General features: G+C 46.4%; 1 protein-coding gene and 1 long non-coding RNA gene across 12 annotated transcripts in view; one reads left to right on the forward strand and one right to left on the reverse strand.

The window, feature by feature from the left end:
• Positions 1 to 16,007, reverse strand: part of CLCN6 (chloride voltage-gated channel 6) — a 29,723-nt gene extending 13,716 nt beyond the window's left edge. For 3 of the 11 annotated variants that reach the window (XR_014241708.1, XR_014241709.1, XM_082381217.1), the window contains exons 1-13: positions 15,862 to 16,005; positions 15,014 to 15,073; positions 9,108 to 9,173; positions 8,687 to 8,752; positions 7,765 to 7,831; positions 5,857 to 5,963; positions 5,098 to 5,224; positions 4,381 to 4,448; positions 3,303 to 3,361; positions 2,307 to 2,439; positions 1,376 to 1,489; positions 937 to 1,103; positions 272 to 398 (exon numbers count right to left, since the gene is read on the reverse strand). Coding sequence is in view for 6 of the 11 variants with exons in the window: in XM_082381217.1 (XP_082237343.1) it covers positions 272 to 398; positions 937 to 1,103; positions 1,376 to 1,489; positions 2,307 to 2,439; positions 3,303 to 3,361; positions 4,381 to 4,448; positions 5,098 to 5,224; positions 5,857 to 5,963; positions 7,765 to 7,831; positions 8,687 to 8,752; positions 9,108 to 9,173; positions 15,014 to 15,073; positions 15,862 to 15,948 (1,248 nt within the window). In the remaining 5 variants the exon portion in view is untranslated. Of the gene's footprint in view, positions 1 to 271; positions 399 to 936; positions 1,104 to 1,375; positions 1,490 to 2,306; positions 2,440 to 3,302; positions 3,362 to 4,380; positions 4,449 to 5,097; positions 5,225 to 5,856; positions 5,964 to 7,696; positions 7,832 to 8,686; positions 8,753 to 9,107; positions 9,174 to 15,013; positions 15,074 to 15,220; positions 15,318 to 15,338; positions 15,727 to 15,861 lie in introns of those variants that run through there. The other 8 variants (XR_014241710.1, XR_014241711.1, XR_014241712.1 and 5 more) reach the window with 7 other exon arrangements.
• The window catches only part of LOC309624503, a 190,537-nt gene that overhangs the window by 98,456 nt on the left and 75,835 nt on the right, over positions 1 to 16,246 (forward strand). The gene's annotated exons all lie outside the window — the stretch shown is intronic.

Genomic DNA, 16,246 nt, shown 5'->3' on the forward strand with positions numbered 1-16,246 from the left:
GGAGGGGGACGGCGGGGGAGAGAGAGAGGGAGAGGAGTCCCCTCTATGAGAGCCAGGACTGTTCACAAAAGTGAGAAAGAGAAAGTTTGGTGCACATCCTCTCTTAGGTAAAAAGACTACTACAACGCCCGCCCCACCCCGGGCAATCTGAATCAGGTGTGGAACAATGAACCCAACACATCTATTAGCTCTAAACCGAGGCAAACCGTACATTTCTGGATTCTTCTGCTTTGCGGGTGTAGGACAAAGGTAGCAGGTGCACCAGGGTTACCTGGAGTGGGAAGGAGTCATTGCCGACTTGACTTGCGGAAGACATCTGTCGGCATTCTCCTAACACCATGGAGGCCACAAACACCACCACGGTGGTCACCACAGATACCAAGAGGCTCTCCAAGACTCTAGGAGGCAAAGCGCAGCTGTTACTGTGGATAAAAAGTCACCTGGTCCTGGGAACTCAGAAACTCCCTACCCACAACCCTCCTTTCCCCCAAGAGCACAGCAACCCCTGCTCAGTTAGCGCACGTGCAGAATTTATCAGTGACTTGCTGCATTCCGGCAATTTGCATGTAAAAAGTGGGTAGCCAGTAACGTGGGCTGCTGCGGCCACATCATCTCTCTCCGAGGAATGAAAGGCCTTCCATTTTAAGTCCGGAGGCGAGAGTCTCGTGAGAGTGCACCCCTCGGTGGGGCCAATACTGACTTTGTCATGTGTCCTGGTGACCAAGTCCAGAGAGGCTGGGAGTGAGCCAGTGGCTCTGATATAAATTAAGCTCAGCCTCAGTCTCTTGGCCCAACTGACAAACAGATTTCCATTCTCAGTCTTAGACATGACATGAAAGCTGGTGTGGCAAGTGGGGTCCATTCCCCGGGAGAGATGGCCCGGTCCACACGGGGCCTGGGGGACCACGGCAGGAGGGGAGGTGACTGCGCGGGTACCTGACGAGCTTAGGTTTCGGGTGCACGTTTCGCATACGGTACTTTGCAAGCCTCTTGTTCAGACAGTTGAATGTGGCTCCCAGGAGGCCCCCAACGACCCCCATCACGACGAAGAAACCCAAGTCCATAGCTGTCCAGAGATGACATTTTTTATCAGAGTCAGAGCACTGAGAGAAGGGGCAAGGGAGGGAGAGAGAAAAACCAGAGTGCCCATGAGAACAGGAAGGGACAGGAGCAGAAAAAGACAGAGACGAGAAGCGATCCTGCCTTCTCCCTACGAGAGCCAAAGCAGTGCTGGAATCCTGCCCACACTGAGCACAGGGCATGCGGAGACGACAGGGGCCGAGACGCACCTACCCTTCTGACAGCTTCTCTCTGGTACTTAAGAGCAATTTTCACGGGTCAAGAAAGAAATTTTGGGGGCAAGGACAAAACGTACCTTAAACTCGCCAAAGTTCAGCAATCCAGGGAGCTGGAAGGAACCCCAACTTCCAAACTGAATCCCAGAACGGAAGAAGTTGAGGGTGAAGGTGGCAGACATGGAGCAAAAGAGCTAGGGGACAGGTGAAAAAACAAGAACGCTCAATAGCGACAGGTCCTGCTTCCTCCCAGACATGTCCCCATAAGCCTCCTGTTCCGAAAGAGACCTGCCAACTCCAGGTCTGGACACAGGGCTCTGGTAAACACGGCAGTAGATACACCACAGGTGTGAAAAGTTGGAAATCAGGCTATTAGGAGTTTTCACTCAGCCTTTTGTGAAGGACTATTTATTTACAGCCTATTATGCACCAGACCCTCTGCCAAAAAAGGAACAGTAAACACCAGAGGAAGAATGTGCTCCCCTGAGGGAGGAGATGGGGGTTCACATCAGGACCACAGCCGGTCTCACCTACTGGGTCGGATGGTTCCTCAGGAGAGAACAACAGCAGCTTGACTAAGGATGGGAAGGGTGTTAATATGGGAAGTACAGAAAAGTCCACAGTTTGGAGGTTATGGGTGTCTAGAGCAAAGGAGGTTCCAGTAACGTCAACTCTCCTGGTATCATCAGAAGCACAGGTTAACTAAAACTATCGATTAAATCGAGCCTTTTATCACCATGAAACGTCCCTCATTCACTTCGGTAATTCCCCTTGTCTCAAAGTCTCCTTTAACATTAAGAAAGTACTACACCAGCCTTATTTTGGTTAGTGTTTGCATGGTATACCTTTTCTGCTCCCGTTATTTCCAGGTATTTGTAACTGTATTTAAAGTATGACTCTGGTAAACAGTAAAAGAGGAAAAAAAAAAAACTACTGGTAAATGTAACGAGTAAGAGATGTCCAGTTTAAACTTGGGGGGTGTGGTTAAGTTCAGGGGAAGGTCTTCCTCACCACTTTCCACGTGAGCCCTTGGTTCCAGAAGGATGAGCCCTCCTCCAGACTGAACAAGGTACCCCCAATGGGGGCCCCGAAAGCTGCAGCGACTCCGGCAGCCGCCCCTGCTGATACAAAATCCCGCTTGTCTCTGAGGAGAGAAGAGAGAGACGGTTTATCTGAGAAACAGCCCTCAGGCTGCAAAAGGCAATTTTTCACTTCCTTATGCACTGACATTTTAACATCTCGAGACGCACGAACAGTCAGGGCTCATGAAGGGCAGGTCTCTGGGGAGGCAACTCGGCAGCCATCGCAGTTCACCTACGAGCCGAAAGCTCTCCCCAGGAGGAGCTCCGCCAGCTGGGGCGGCTCCCTGATGTCAGTCGACTCTGAACATGGATTCTCAGGAGGCAGCCTGGAGGGTTCTGGTGTCACCGCTGAGCCACTGGCTCATCAGACCTTCCTTCCAGAAAGCCCAGCACCAGAGCAAACGTACAAGTGTGGCTGTGAGCAGAGGGGCAGGTGACCGTGAGCGGCAGGAACGCCGAGGCAAGAAGGCGACCGCAGCCCGGACCCTGGGCCCCTGACCGCAAGGGCCTGGCCAGGTGTGCAGGTCAGTAACACACGCAAAGCCCACGGGCTGAAGAGTGCCCGGAAGAAGCCTTCCAACCCCGAGACGTGGCTGACCAAGCAAATAAACTCCATTCTTGATAATATGCCTGTGGACTTTCCTGGTCGTATGTTTGATCTTGGACCACATTCTTCATTGTCTGAGATGCTTCTAGGCCCTACGTTATGACAAAATAGAAGCCATGATGCCTGCTTGGCCCTTGTGCTCCTCATCTTCAGAAGAATAATTCAAAGCCCACCTCCTTCTGGACAGTCGGGTTTTGCACGCAGCCCGCCCAGCAGGGGAGGCTGTGAGCCGGACTAGAGCAAGTGTAGGGTCTCAGTGGCAGTAAATGAACGGCTTGTTTTTTCCAAAAAAACCCCCAATTTCCAACCTTTCCATACCTGTCACTTCGGAAATAGGGGAAGTTAAACTGGATCTTCCGTAAAGAGATGCTCTGAAACTAAAACAAGAGAAAACAAAGTCAGAGAGGGGCCCGAAGCTGCAGGAATCCACAGCGCCGGGGGGTCCCTGTAGCCTGAGCGCACCTGGGCAGGGACTGTGAGAAGGAGAGTCCAGGGCAGCAGACGGGAAAAGAGAGGTGACTTTGGGGAGGAACTTTTTTTCCTGCCCCCAAATTTCTAGGCTCTTCAGAAACTGCATTTTGTACATAGCAAGTCCGGAAGGAAAGGGGAAAGAGCTGAGCGAAGGGTTGGGCGGAACTGAAAGCTGCTGCAGATGTAACGGGGCGGTCACCGAGAAACAGGCAAGGGGGCCAACTCTTAACCTGCTCGACAAAACCTCAGGCCGCCGCACAGCAACTCCCTCCCCCTAGAACGTGAGATGTAAATGTCTGTAAGTGACAGTTCACAAGGAACTGAGACTTCTCCATGTGGACCAGCCTGCGAGAATGGGAGCCGGGGAGTCCTGAACGAGCTCCTTGGCCTCCCTAAGCCTCAGCTCCTCATCTGAGAAGGAAGATGAGGACAGCTAACCCCTTGAGGTGGCTTTAAAGAGTCAGTATATGAGAGTCTGGCCCGGACAGCACCTAACGCTAATGAACAGCAGCTGTTACTCCTGCGTTGCTTCCAAAGGAATCTATTCCAAAGGAACAGACCTGCGCCTGAAACCATCTCCGCCAAGGCTTCCAGCCTCTCCTGAGACGCTCCACAAAGCCACCCTGTGTGGACGTGCTCGGCAAAGGCTGCGGGAGCACCGGGTGACTTTCATTTGAACAGACTTTCTCTCTGTCCCATTCCTGCTCCTAGGACTCAGCAGGGCTTCGTTAAAGCCTCAAGGTACCAACTACCTGCTCTCCTGGGAGACAGACCCATCGTTTTCTCGTCAACCCAGTGACAGCAGATTCCGAAGCCGTGTTGGGATGCTCCCGACGGATTTTTTCCAAATTCAGCCACAGACACGCCCCTGCGCAGGAGGCCCACTCGGAGGGGTAACCCACCCCCGCAGACCATCAACCCTTACCTGCGGGAGGCCAGCCCCTACCACTGCTCCACTGTGGATCATGGGGCCTTCCTTCCCCACAAAGAGCCCTGGAACAGGTGGAAAAGGGGGAGGCCGTCAGTGAGCACAGAACGGTCTGGGTCAGGAGACCTTTGTTACATAGACCTTTCTCTTGACAACTATAAAACAAAGATGATCCTATGGCTTTGTAAGAGAAAGAGTGAGTCAAATTCCCATCAAACAGGAGAAAAGAATCTTGAAATTCTACATCGGGGGTCAGCAAACCATAGCCTGTGGGCCAAGACAGCCTTGCTGCCTGTTTTTATACAGCCTGAGAGAGCTCAGAATGGTTTTTAAATTCTCACATGGATACATTTGAAGCGGTTATGTAAGTTTAAGCACCTACCTAATAGCTTCTTTTCTTGCCTCTTGGCCCACAAAGTCTAAAATATTTACTATCTGGCACAAAAACTTGCTGACTTTGCTAAAAGCCAACTCCACAAACCAACAGACAGTAGTTCTACTTCAAGACTCAGTGGTGTGCTGGTCAGATATCTCTGAATGGTAACTAATTCACAGCGTCTGCATTTAAAAAATAACCCATCAACAAACAGTGCAGAAACCTGTTTGAGGCTGGGGCCTTCAAATCCGAACCTACTCAGCGTACACACGTGATGCTTCTTGTCATCTTCGCCCCTTGAACGCTTGAAGGATAAAGGTCAGAAAGACCCTCCTTACCTCCAGCCACACTGAACAGCACTCCAAAGACTTTGCAGAGCAGGGTCCGGAGACGCACAATTCCGGGCACCTTCACACCATTCAGATAGCATTTGATCTCGGGTATCCCAGAACCCGCTGCCACTGGCTGATGGGGAGAGCAGATACACCCAGAAACTCAGACTCCACTGGGTCTGCGGTTCACCCTGGACAGCCTCACTAAAGAGGGCGAACTGACCCTCCTCGCCAGAGCAGCACCCACCCTCCTGCCCCCCGTGGGCCTGTGAAACCAGAGGCTGCCCCTGCCCCCCGGGCTTCTGACTCAGTAGGTCTGATGCATTTCTAGCAAGTTCCTGGTGATTCAGCATCACCTGGGGGGGCCTTTCAACAATCGATGCCAGCCTTCACTTAAGCAGAGTCTTACCTCATTCGTCTAAGCTGGGTATCAGTCACTTTTAAAGTTATTTTAACGTCTCTTAAAGTTTAAAGTATTTAAGTTTGAAGTATTTTAAAGGTATTTAAAGTCATTTTTACCGTTCCCCAGGTATTTCTAATGTGCTACCAAGGTTGAGAACCAACCTCCTCGTCTAGATTGTTCCTCTTTAATCTCACCAGAGGTGGAAACCACTTTCAGAAAACATCTCTAAGTGAATGAGAGACCACTTTTTCTACGGGAATCTATATTCGAAGTTAAATCAGTTTCTTGACATTTCGAAAATGGAGATGGAGAAAATGAGCGCAAAACCTCATGAGCAAAAAGGCAACACCCCACCACCTCACCTCAATTAGGACAAGAAGGCTCGCGAAGAAGACAAAAGTCAAGTTGAAACCCAAGAGTTCAAGGAGGGACAGGGCGAGGCAGCCTTTCTGGCTGCACTCCTCCACCGCTACAGACGTGGGGTTAAGGAAACCGTGCCCGCTGGCTGGGGCGGCCCTACCGTCACTTGAAGTGAGGCAGCTTCTCCTCCTCTGAAGCACAGTGACTGCTTCCTGCACACCTTCCTGCTCTCCGTATATAAACTTAAAAAAAACACAACTGCCTGAGATGTCTCCTACATTAGGAACCATTTTTAAACTATGAAACACTTCAAACATTATGAGAGGTAACGTACAGACACCTGTACTCCCACAGCCCGTGCCTTGACAAACCTCAGTGTAACGGCACATTTGCTCCAGGTATTTTTTGAAAATGAAAACATTAGATACCATTAAAAACAACAACGACAACAACAACAAAACCCTTCCAGTGTCCCTCCCTCTGTCCTGGAAGAAACCACTAAGCTGAAACTCCTGCACATCCTCCCCTGCAAGTTTCCACGTGCATCCACATTGTTCTAGGTGCTTCTAAAATTAAAACAATGGCATTGCACTTGACACACATTCTACAGCTGCCTTTTTTCTCTCCCTCAACGCTTTCTGAGAATTAGTCATGTTGATATAAAAGCTCTGGTTCATTTATTTTAACTTCTACATAAAACTATCATATGAACATCAATTTTCCCACTCTCCCATTTGGTGCGATTTCAATCCTTTGCAATCACAGAGCTGCAATGAACATCTCTGTGCATGTCTGAGGGCCACATGTAGAAGAGAAACTCAGGAGTCAGGAAGGTGCACCTTCCTATGTATTTAATTTTCATTTCCCTGCTGGTGGTGAGGTGAGCCCTTTTCCACAGGTTTATTTATCAGCTAATTTTCCTCTTCTGAGAATTGCCTGTTCACATCCTTTGCTTATTTTTCTATTGGGCTGTTTGGGCTTTCTTCTTACTGAGTGGCCGTTCTCCCTCTATTCTGGATACTAATTATTTGTTTCTTAAATGCACGGGAACAACCTCTCCTAGGCTGTAAACTTGTTTTTCAGTTTAGTTATGGTGTTTTATTGTTGTTTGGGTTTTTTTTGTGTGTGTATAAATAGAATATTTACTTTGATGTGGTCAAGTTTATTGATCTTTTCCCCTTCACTCTGTGCCTCCTGGAGTCCTTAGAAATTATTCTGTACTCTCAACATTACATAGTCTCTTCAAGTTTTGTTTCGCCTATTGACATCTGCAGTCCATCTGGAATTAATTTATAGTACAAAGAATCTAATTTTGTATTTTTCCAGGTGGATAACTGATGTCCCAGCATCTTTTATTAACTAATCCATCCTTCCTCACTAATTTATAACACTAACTCTGTCAGTCACCACATCTCTATATGTGTGTGGGCCAGTTTCTGCTTCTCTATTATTTCCCACTGGTCTAATGGGGTATTCCTGCACCAATATGATACTGTCTCAATGACTGTATCTTAAATTATATGTCTTGACATCTAGTATGGCTAGTTCCCTGTCTGTTCAAAACTGTCTCAGCTACTCTGGGCTCTTTACTATTCCACACAAATTTAGGAAGAGACTTTTTGAGTTCCAGCAACAAATCTATTGGAATTTCCATTGGGACCACCATGAATTCATAGATTGATCAGGGAAAACAGGCATCTGTGCTTCATGTCTTACTAACCATGAACATGAGCATCTCTCTATTAAAGTCTTCCTCTCGTGTCTTTTGATGATAATGAAAAACCTCAAACCCAAGTGGCTAATACGTAGCTCTTCAAAGATCACATCTGCTGTTAAACTCACTTCTAGACAGGAAAGCAGTGTCAGCAACTGCTGACGTCCGGAAACACCAAGACCCGTGAAAAGGATACACGCCTGCACCACTCCGAACTTGAGCTGGGTGAAGAGCCGCACAAAGAAGTCCACGAAGAGACCCACCTGTGAAGAGCACGTGAGCGGTCACCCAGGTCTCCCCGCTGTCACAGGCGCTCCCCTTGAGGCACTGCCCCTTCCCCCCACTGCCTGTTCTCGCTGGTCACCTGCACCGATGTTACCAACAGGCCACGCGTCCTTAGTCACTGTGGCTATAGGAGGGCCCCACCTGAGCCTGGCGCCATGGCCCCTCCAAGCACAAAAGAAAGGGGTGCAGCTAAGTTGTCAGAAGGAGAGTTAAAACACAGAGGGAAAAGGATGGTAAAAAAGATCTGAGACCGGGCTTCCCTGGTGGCGCAGTGGTTGAGAATCTGCCTGCCAATGCAGGGGACACAGGTTCGAGCCCTGGTCTGGGAGGATCCCACATGCCGCGGAGCAACTGGGCCCGTGAGCCACAACTACTGAGCCTGCGCGTCTGGAGCCTGTGCTCCGCAACAAGGGAGGCCACAGCAGTGAGAGGCCCGCGCACCGCGATGAAGAGTGGCCACCGCTTGCCGCAACTAGAGAAAGCCCTCGCACAGAAACGAAGACCCAACACAGCCAAAAATAAATTAAAAAAAAAAAAGATCTGAGACCAAGGAAGACCACTGGTGCTTGGAGAGGAATAGTACAGAGATGTGTGAGGGCCTGCTCCGCTCTTTCCAAATGCAGTTTCAAAAAGCCTTTGCGTGCTTTAAAGGGCATTAGAGTTGCGTGGCAAGAGAAGTATGAAAAAGTGTCAGGATTATGATTTTAAAAGAAGGAGTGGGGGGGGGAGGCAGTCTCTGTTATAAAGACAAACAACTTATTCGCCGGCTGGAGCTTGCCCTCTGACCCCCTCCGCCCCTTGGCCCATCATCTCCCCACGCCCCGCCTGCTCACCAGCCCTGTGCAGACTCCAATGGCAAACACCATCATCCACTTCACTGCCTCATACCTGCGACCTTTCTGTTCACAAAGGAAAAAAATGACTGCATCACTGCAAGCTTATGATGACAGCAGGGAGGGAATACATTTCAGCCAACCAGTTTTAGACTAAATTCCATACGGACAGCAAGCACGGTGATGATGTCTTGGGTGGCAGGTGCTTTACAATGTAAGAATGAAGAACGCTAAGGGCCGGGCCAGGAGCACGGACAGTGGGCACTCTGGTTGGCAGGTTGAAGGACTAAGTAATAAATGCAGGTATCTCATGAAAAGGGTTAAGAGGCCAAGGGGTAAAGAAATTTACTTGAGTATTTAGAACAGAAAAAGAAGCTGTCCTAAGACCTACTTGGTCCCAAGATATCAATAAGGGACTCACCTTATTATCCATGGTCTCCAAAACTTCCAGGTAAGGGTCATTGATACAGCGATCATAATCCAAACTCTGAAAGAGGGACATGTGAGTTAAAAAACAAAAACAAAAAAAGTCACAAGCCGATCGGAAGAATTACCAAAACCTGGAAAGGGATAAAACTCCCGGTTCCTGCCACTCAAAGCACAGACGGGCACAGCAGCACCCAGGAAGAGCTTGTCAGAAACGCACACCCTCAGCCCCCTCAGACCTGCAGTATCGCAATCTGTGCTTTATACGGACATTTCAGCAGCACTGCTTTAGGTGTATATATCACGCTTTAGGAAGTTTTTTGTTTTATTTTTAATTAAATTAAATTAATCAATTAATTAAGTTTTGGCTGTGTTGGGTCTTTGTTGCTGCGCGCGGGCTTTTTCTAGTTGCGTCGAGTGGGGGCTACTCTTCGTTGCGATGCGCAGGCTTCTCATTGCAGTGGCTTCTCTTGTTGCGGAGCATGGGCTCTAGGTGCGTGGGCGTCAGTAGTTGTGGCACACGGGCTCAGTAGTTGTGGCTCGCGGGCTCTAGAGCGCAGGCTCAGTAGTCATGGCGCACGGGCTTAGCTGCTCCGCGGCATGGGGGGATCTTCCCGGACCAGGGCTCAAACCCGTGTCTCCTGCGTTGGCAGGCGGATTCTTAACCACTGAGCCACCAGGAAGTCCCAAGAAGTTTTAAACTACGTATTTTTAAGTGTCCTGTTTCTGCCAAACATTAAAAGACCTTCAGCTGTCACTAGTGTTACCCAACTTACTCTATTAGATGAACAAATACTTCAATTAACCTGAACCAAATTAATTTAGAAAGTCTAATTTTAAGTATCTTCTGCAGTTCGTGTCTGTGAAAAAGAGGTCACGAGACAAACGTGGAGACTGTTTTCCTTAAACTTCACAGAGCACAGCTGTTCTGCAAACGCTTTGCAGGTGGGCCAGAGTCATTTCAAGAAACAATTCAACGGGAATAATTTTATTTCTACGTCTTGCATGAGAAGCAGCAGTTTGGCACCAAAGGAAAACAGTCTTCTGTGTGCTCTCTCCCCATAACCTGTTGCTACCTACACGTCAGCTAGTGAACAGACTGGACACTGGCCCGGTGGCCACACTCCCAGGCAGGAGTTCAGAGTCAGCGAAACAAACACAGGTGTGACACGTGACAGTTTTTTCCATTTATATGACTACCCAAAGTCCAAATTCCTTTTTTTAAAGGGTCCTGGAGTAACAACAGGCGACTGACTAAATCAGCTATCATCCAGCCAAATACGGAAGACTACATAGCCATAAAATAATTCTGACAGGTCTACAAAGACAGATGGGGAAAATGTGCAAAAATTAAGTAAAAAAGGCAAGATGCAAAATAAATAAATAAAGGCAGATGCAGAATAAAATGTATAATATAATCTTATTTTGATTAAATAAAATTAAGATTTGTATGTCAGCATACAATGCAAAACATTTGGGAAAACTGTTAACAGTGGTTATCTCTGGTGTTTTAGGAGGCATTCACATCTGGATATGATTTAAAATTCTCCCAGCAAACATGGTGTACTTTTTATATTAGAAACAAAATTGTTTTCCTGATTACAAAACAAAAAAAACCCAATCTGTAAACTATACTTCTGCTGGGAAACCAGACCCATCCGTGAATGACTAAATATATATATGTATTTAATGATTATATATATATATATATATATATATACACATACATATTCTACACATATACGTACATATAGTAGATCCTTGAACAACGTAGGGGTTAGGGGAAGAGACTTCCCACACAATCGAAAATCCGAATTTTGCTATTTCTGCCTCAAAAATGAAGAAACTGATAAATGACTCACCCAAGGGCAAGAAGCTGAAACAGTTTGGATACTAGCTCTTTTGATTCCACATATTGTAATCTCTAATGGAACACAAAGTCTTCCCCACACTTAGTTAATTTAAATATCTGTAAAATGAAAATACAGGCACTGCATATAACCTGCATATAAGTGGACCTGAGCAGTTTAAACCTGTGTTGTTCAGGGTCAGCTGTATGTATACACACACGTTTGTGTATATGTGTGTGTGCATATATACACACACGTATATATTTTTTAATCAATTAAGTGACAGCACATTCTAGGAACAAACAGAAAAAAATTAACATGTTGAAAAATATGACTATCCTTCATACCAAATATGTATAAAAATCACTGGCAATTAATTATTTGCTTGATGGTTCTGTCTAATAACACTATGGCTCCATGAACATTGAAAACGCTTGTAGATGTCCAGAATAGGCAAAGGTATAAAGATAGGAAGTAGATTAGTGGTCGCCTACGGTCAGGGGCAAGAAGAATGGGCAGTGACTGCTAACAGGTGCATGGTTTCTTTCCAGGTGATGAAAATGTTCTGAAATTGATTCGATGATTGCACAACTCTGTGAATATACTAAAAAAACACTGCATTGTACATTTTAAATGGGAAAGTTGTATAGCATGTGAATTATAGCTCAGTAAAGCTGTTAAAAGGGACATTTAGAAACAACTGCAACACCAGAACACCAATCTTTTTTTTTTTTTTTTTAAATAAATTACCTGAAAGTTGGACACTTGGTAAACAGGTACCAATGAACTATATGATCTGTTATTAAAACCTGATATTGTTACTTCTCCTTTGCCATGACTAACTTCCTTTTTATTTCTGCTGTATATGTTGCTCTTTGGTTTGGGGGACTAAGAACTTTCTTAAAAATAAAATTTGTATAGGTGGCCTGCAGGGCTGCTGCCCATGGTTATGAGCAAAAATGCCATCTGGCCATGAGGGCATATGGGGACTGAGATGTAGGCCAAATTCACTCAGGAAGGGCACCTTAGGGCTCAAACAAAAAGCACCTTCAATGGGCCTTTAGCTGGGGCGTTGCAACGGCTCAGAGGGGGAGGCCTTTTATTCTAAGTCCTCCCAGCTCTGAGGGGTGCCTTTTTCTAACTCAAAAAGGCACTACAGGCCCTGCATGAAAACAATACTGTTTGGTAATGGCCCCATCCCATAAATAGGGAGTTGTTATTATTCAAACCACCTATAATGAAAATAGATGTCAAAACAGGGACTCTACGGACTTCCCTGGTGGCGCAGTGGTTAAGAATCTGCCTGCCAATGCAAGGGACATGGGTTCAAGCCCTAGTCCGGGAAGATTCCCACATGCTGTGGAGCAACTAAGCCCATGTGCCACAGCTACTGAGCTTGCGCTCTAGAGCCCGTGCGCCACAACTACTGAGCCTGTGCTCTAGAGCCCACGAGCCAGAACTACTGAGTCTGCATGCCACAGCTACTGAAGCCCACACGCCTAGACCCTGTGTTCCACAACAAGAGAAGCCACTGCAATGAGAAGCTCGCGCACCACAGCAAAGAGTAGACCCCACTCACTGTAAGTGGAGAAAGCCTTGGTGCGGCAGCAAAGACCCAACACAGTCAAAAATAAATAAATAAATTTATAAAATAAAAAAAAAAACAAACCTCAATTTAAAAAAAAAAAAACAGGGACTCTAACATCTTGTAAGACCCCCAACTTATCAAAGAGTCAAGTATGTGCAATGATCTCTTTCTAAGGCAAGAAAGAACACAGAAAGAGCTTCAAAAGAAAGGTTTTCTAGTTGATCCCTCATAAATAAAATCTGGGCAGACTTTTCTGATTACGTGCCTAGCTAAATTTGCTCTTACACATAGCAAATGCTCTCAAGAAGCTCATATGCAGAGATGGTTAATTGAGAAATATTAACGACTCACACAAAAGAACATTAGCCCATAAAATTTACATAAATATGCATATCAGCTGAAAGTAAATGCATTACAAATATGAGTGCAATACAGTGAAAGCAGTGAAGGAGCCGGGGGAACAGTAGGTCAATGGAGCACAGACGCCGTAGTGAGCTCCCAGGAGTAGGATGAAGGCTGAGACAGTGTCAGTCGTAGTAACAGTCAGGATATCACCAGGCTCTGGCTCAGGCTCAGGCTCAATGAGGGAATGCAAGGTGACAGCACAATATGGACTGTCTCATACTAATTCCTGCAAGTCTCTCAACTATGTACAAGCAAACAAATATTTAAGAAATACGAGACAATACATCAGTGGATACAGTGCTTTTTGATTGATTAAATGCACTCACATCAGAGCAGCACATTACATTATACCACTGTGGCACAGTTGGCAAGTTCTAGACTCCTAAAGTTATTTTGTTAAGTCAATTGCAAGGGGAAAAAAAAAGATGAAGGTGGAATCTACTTCATCTTAAACCTACTTGACTTAAAAGATACATCACACAAATGCAAGGTGAGGACCTCATTTGGAACCTGATTCAAACAAACTATTAAAAAGTACATATGACATTTATAAGACAACTGGAAAATCTGAACACTGGTTATTTGATATCAAGGAATTATCATGAACAACTTAGGTATGAAAATGGTATTGGGTTATGCTAAAAAAAAGACATCATATACTAGAGATAGGCACTGAATTACTTGTGGGTGAAATGATGTGATGTATAGAATTTCCTTCAAAATAATACGGGAAGGGGGAAGTGGATGGGAGCATACATGAAACAAGGTTAGGCATGAGCTGAATGACTGTTGAAGCTGTGTGATGAGTACAGGGGGTTTCAATGTACTATTCTGCCTATTTTTGTCTATGTTTGAAATTCTCTATAATAAAAGTTTTTTAAAAATTCCATGCGAAGCTATAAATCCTAATAGTTACACTAAATTCTACAGCCAGAGTAAGATAAAATATTAGAAAGAAAATTAGTCTGGGTACGTTATTGCTCTAGGATATTGATTTTTTTAAGTCTACCTGACGTTTTCTTTAAAGCATTAAACATAGACATGACTAAGCCCACTTCTTGGAATTGTTCCTAAGGAAGCAATTAAGGATGAACAAGAAAGGATGGTCACAACGATGCAGTTCATAATATAGAGAAGTCAGATTAAAGAAATTGTGACACAATGAAATGTTATTCCCCTATTTAGAAAGATATTATAGAAAAGTATCTATTGCTACAAAAATTCTTATCAACTGGGAGGGGAAAACATGTTAAAATAATGTATTTAGTAGAGTCTCACTTTATTACTTAAGAAAAAAACATGGAAAAGGACGTTTAGTAAAGTGAATAATCATCTTTTAACGAGCAGTGTTACGGGTTTTTCCCTAGCTTCTTTTTGTAAATCATTTACAAATCCTCTATCACAACTATGGCTTGTTTTTGCCATTTCAAAAATCATAGAAATGTCATCATAAACTGATTAAATGATAAAAGGCACTCCAGCAGCACTGGCCTTACTACACACACACACACACACACACACACACACACACACACACACACACACACACACACACACACACACACACACACACACACACACACACACACAGACTTTCAGAGTCCCATGCTTGAAATCCAGAACTAAAACCAAGAACTGACAATTCTGAGAGAAGCTGCTTGGGCAGGAAACAATCATCTGAAAACTCAGTTCTCTTAGAAGAGAAGCAAGGTCTCCTGGCCCACACCTGTTACAAGCAAACACTGTCAGTGGCTTTGACTCTGGGTCTCTACAAGTTGTAAAAAAGCAAACGGTCTAATGGCAAACACATGCTCTATCCAGGTTAAGGTGCCACAGATCTATGAAAGCCTGGAGACACACCCAGACCCTGCTTTGGGGCTGAGGTGAGAAAAGGGCTTCTTGAACAGGCCCCTTCCCACAAAGAAGTTACATCTTACCCACTCACTCCCTGGGAGAGAAGGTCAAAGAGCATCTCTGGTTGGAATCCTAATGCTTCGCTCTGAAGTGAGCAGGTCACTCACTACTTATGTTACCCAAGACAGCATCTAAGAATCTTACCTCATAATCTTTCCTTGGAAGGATCTCATCCTCCTCCTCTTGTGTTTCTCCAAGGATGGTCTAGAAAAACAGATGCAGAGAAGGAAGACCTTTTTAATGGTTTTAAAAGTGGAAAGAGGCAAAAGTATTTACTGAAACCAGCTACTAGTTTCTAAATCATCTGGAGCCATTATCATCAAATGGGAACAAGACCTAAAAAAAAAAAACCTTTTGGGATGGGGGTGATGTGGTGGGGATCTACAGTCATCAGCTGAGCGCTTCATTCCTACTTATACATTCTCCAAATAAACTCTCATTTTCAGGACACTTCAAAGATGTCACTTGCCAGTTTAAGGAGGAAAGAGTTCAGGTTCCGTCTGATAGCATGCCGAGTCTGAAATCAGGAGGGACTTGTCAACTCTGGGGACACAACAACTCAAGTTTTCCCAGGGTGCTTTGCAGAGGGAAGCTGGATTATCAGTGACCCAGAAAGGGTGAGGGATAGAGTGAGAAAGGGCTGGAAAAACTAAGCCAGCTGCATGATATGCACAAAGTCCAGCGAGGGGGCTCACTCCGAAAACGCTCGTTTCATTCAAAACTCCTTTCAGATGGAAATAAAAAAAATAAGGATGGGATTAACTGGAGCTGGCCTGGGTTCTCCCTCAGATTCCAGGGAGAGGGTTCTGAGAAATGACCCCAGACTTGGGCACGTGAAGCCTGGCAGATGCTTCGAGAGCCCAGGCTGCGGTCCCCAGGCCCCACCCGCTGCCACCTGCGGGCCCAGCTCGGCCCGGCCCCACCCCCGGCAACGCCTCTCGCTGTCCCTTAGCAACCGCCCCTTCCCCAGCCCGGCTCCACCCGCTTCTTACCAGCTCCTCGGGGGTGCGGGTCTCACGCTCACCACAGCAGCAGCACCACCTGCAGCAGCAGCACAGGGACCCCCTGCACCCCGCCATCTTCCTCCTTTACTGCCACTCTGGACCCCCTCCGCCAACCCCCTCCCACCCGGGATCCACGCCTCACGTGACTGGCCTCGGGAGTGTCACGTGGCCCTCTCGAGCTTGGGAAGAAGACGGGGAGTGGCTGCGGACGGGTGAGGCGAGGGCTCGCGTCACATGACGGTAGAGGGACGCCTTCCAACGAGACTTCTGGGCGCCGCCATGTTGGGGGCGGGGCTTCCGGGAGCCCGCAAGGGTGGTTTCCGCCCTCTGGCCCCGCCTTCCTAAGCAACCTGACACCGGCGCCACGCCCCCA

This window comes from Balaenoptera borealis, assembly GCF_965194805.1.
Source record: "Balaenoptera borealis genome assembly, chromosome: 1".
In the NCBI taxonomy this organism is placed as follows: domain Eukaryota; kingdom Metazoa; phylum Chordata; class Mammalia; order Artiodactyla; family Balaenopteridae; genus Balaenoptera; species Balaenoptera borealis.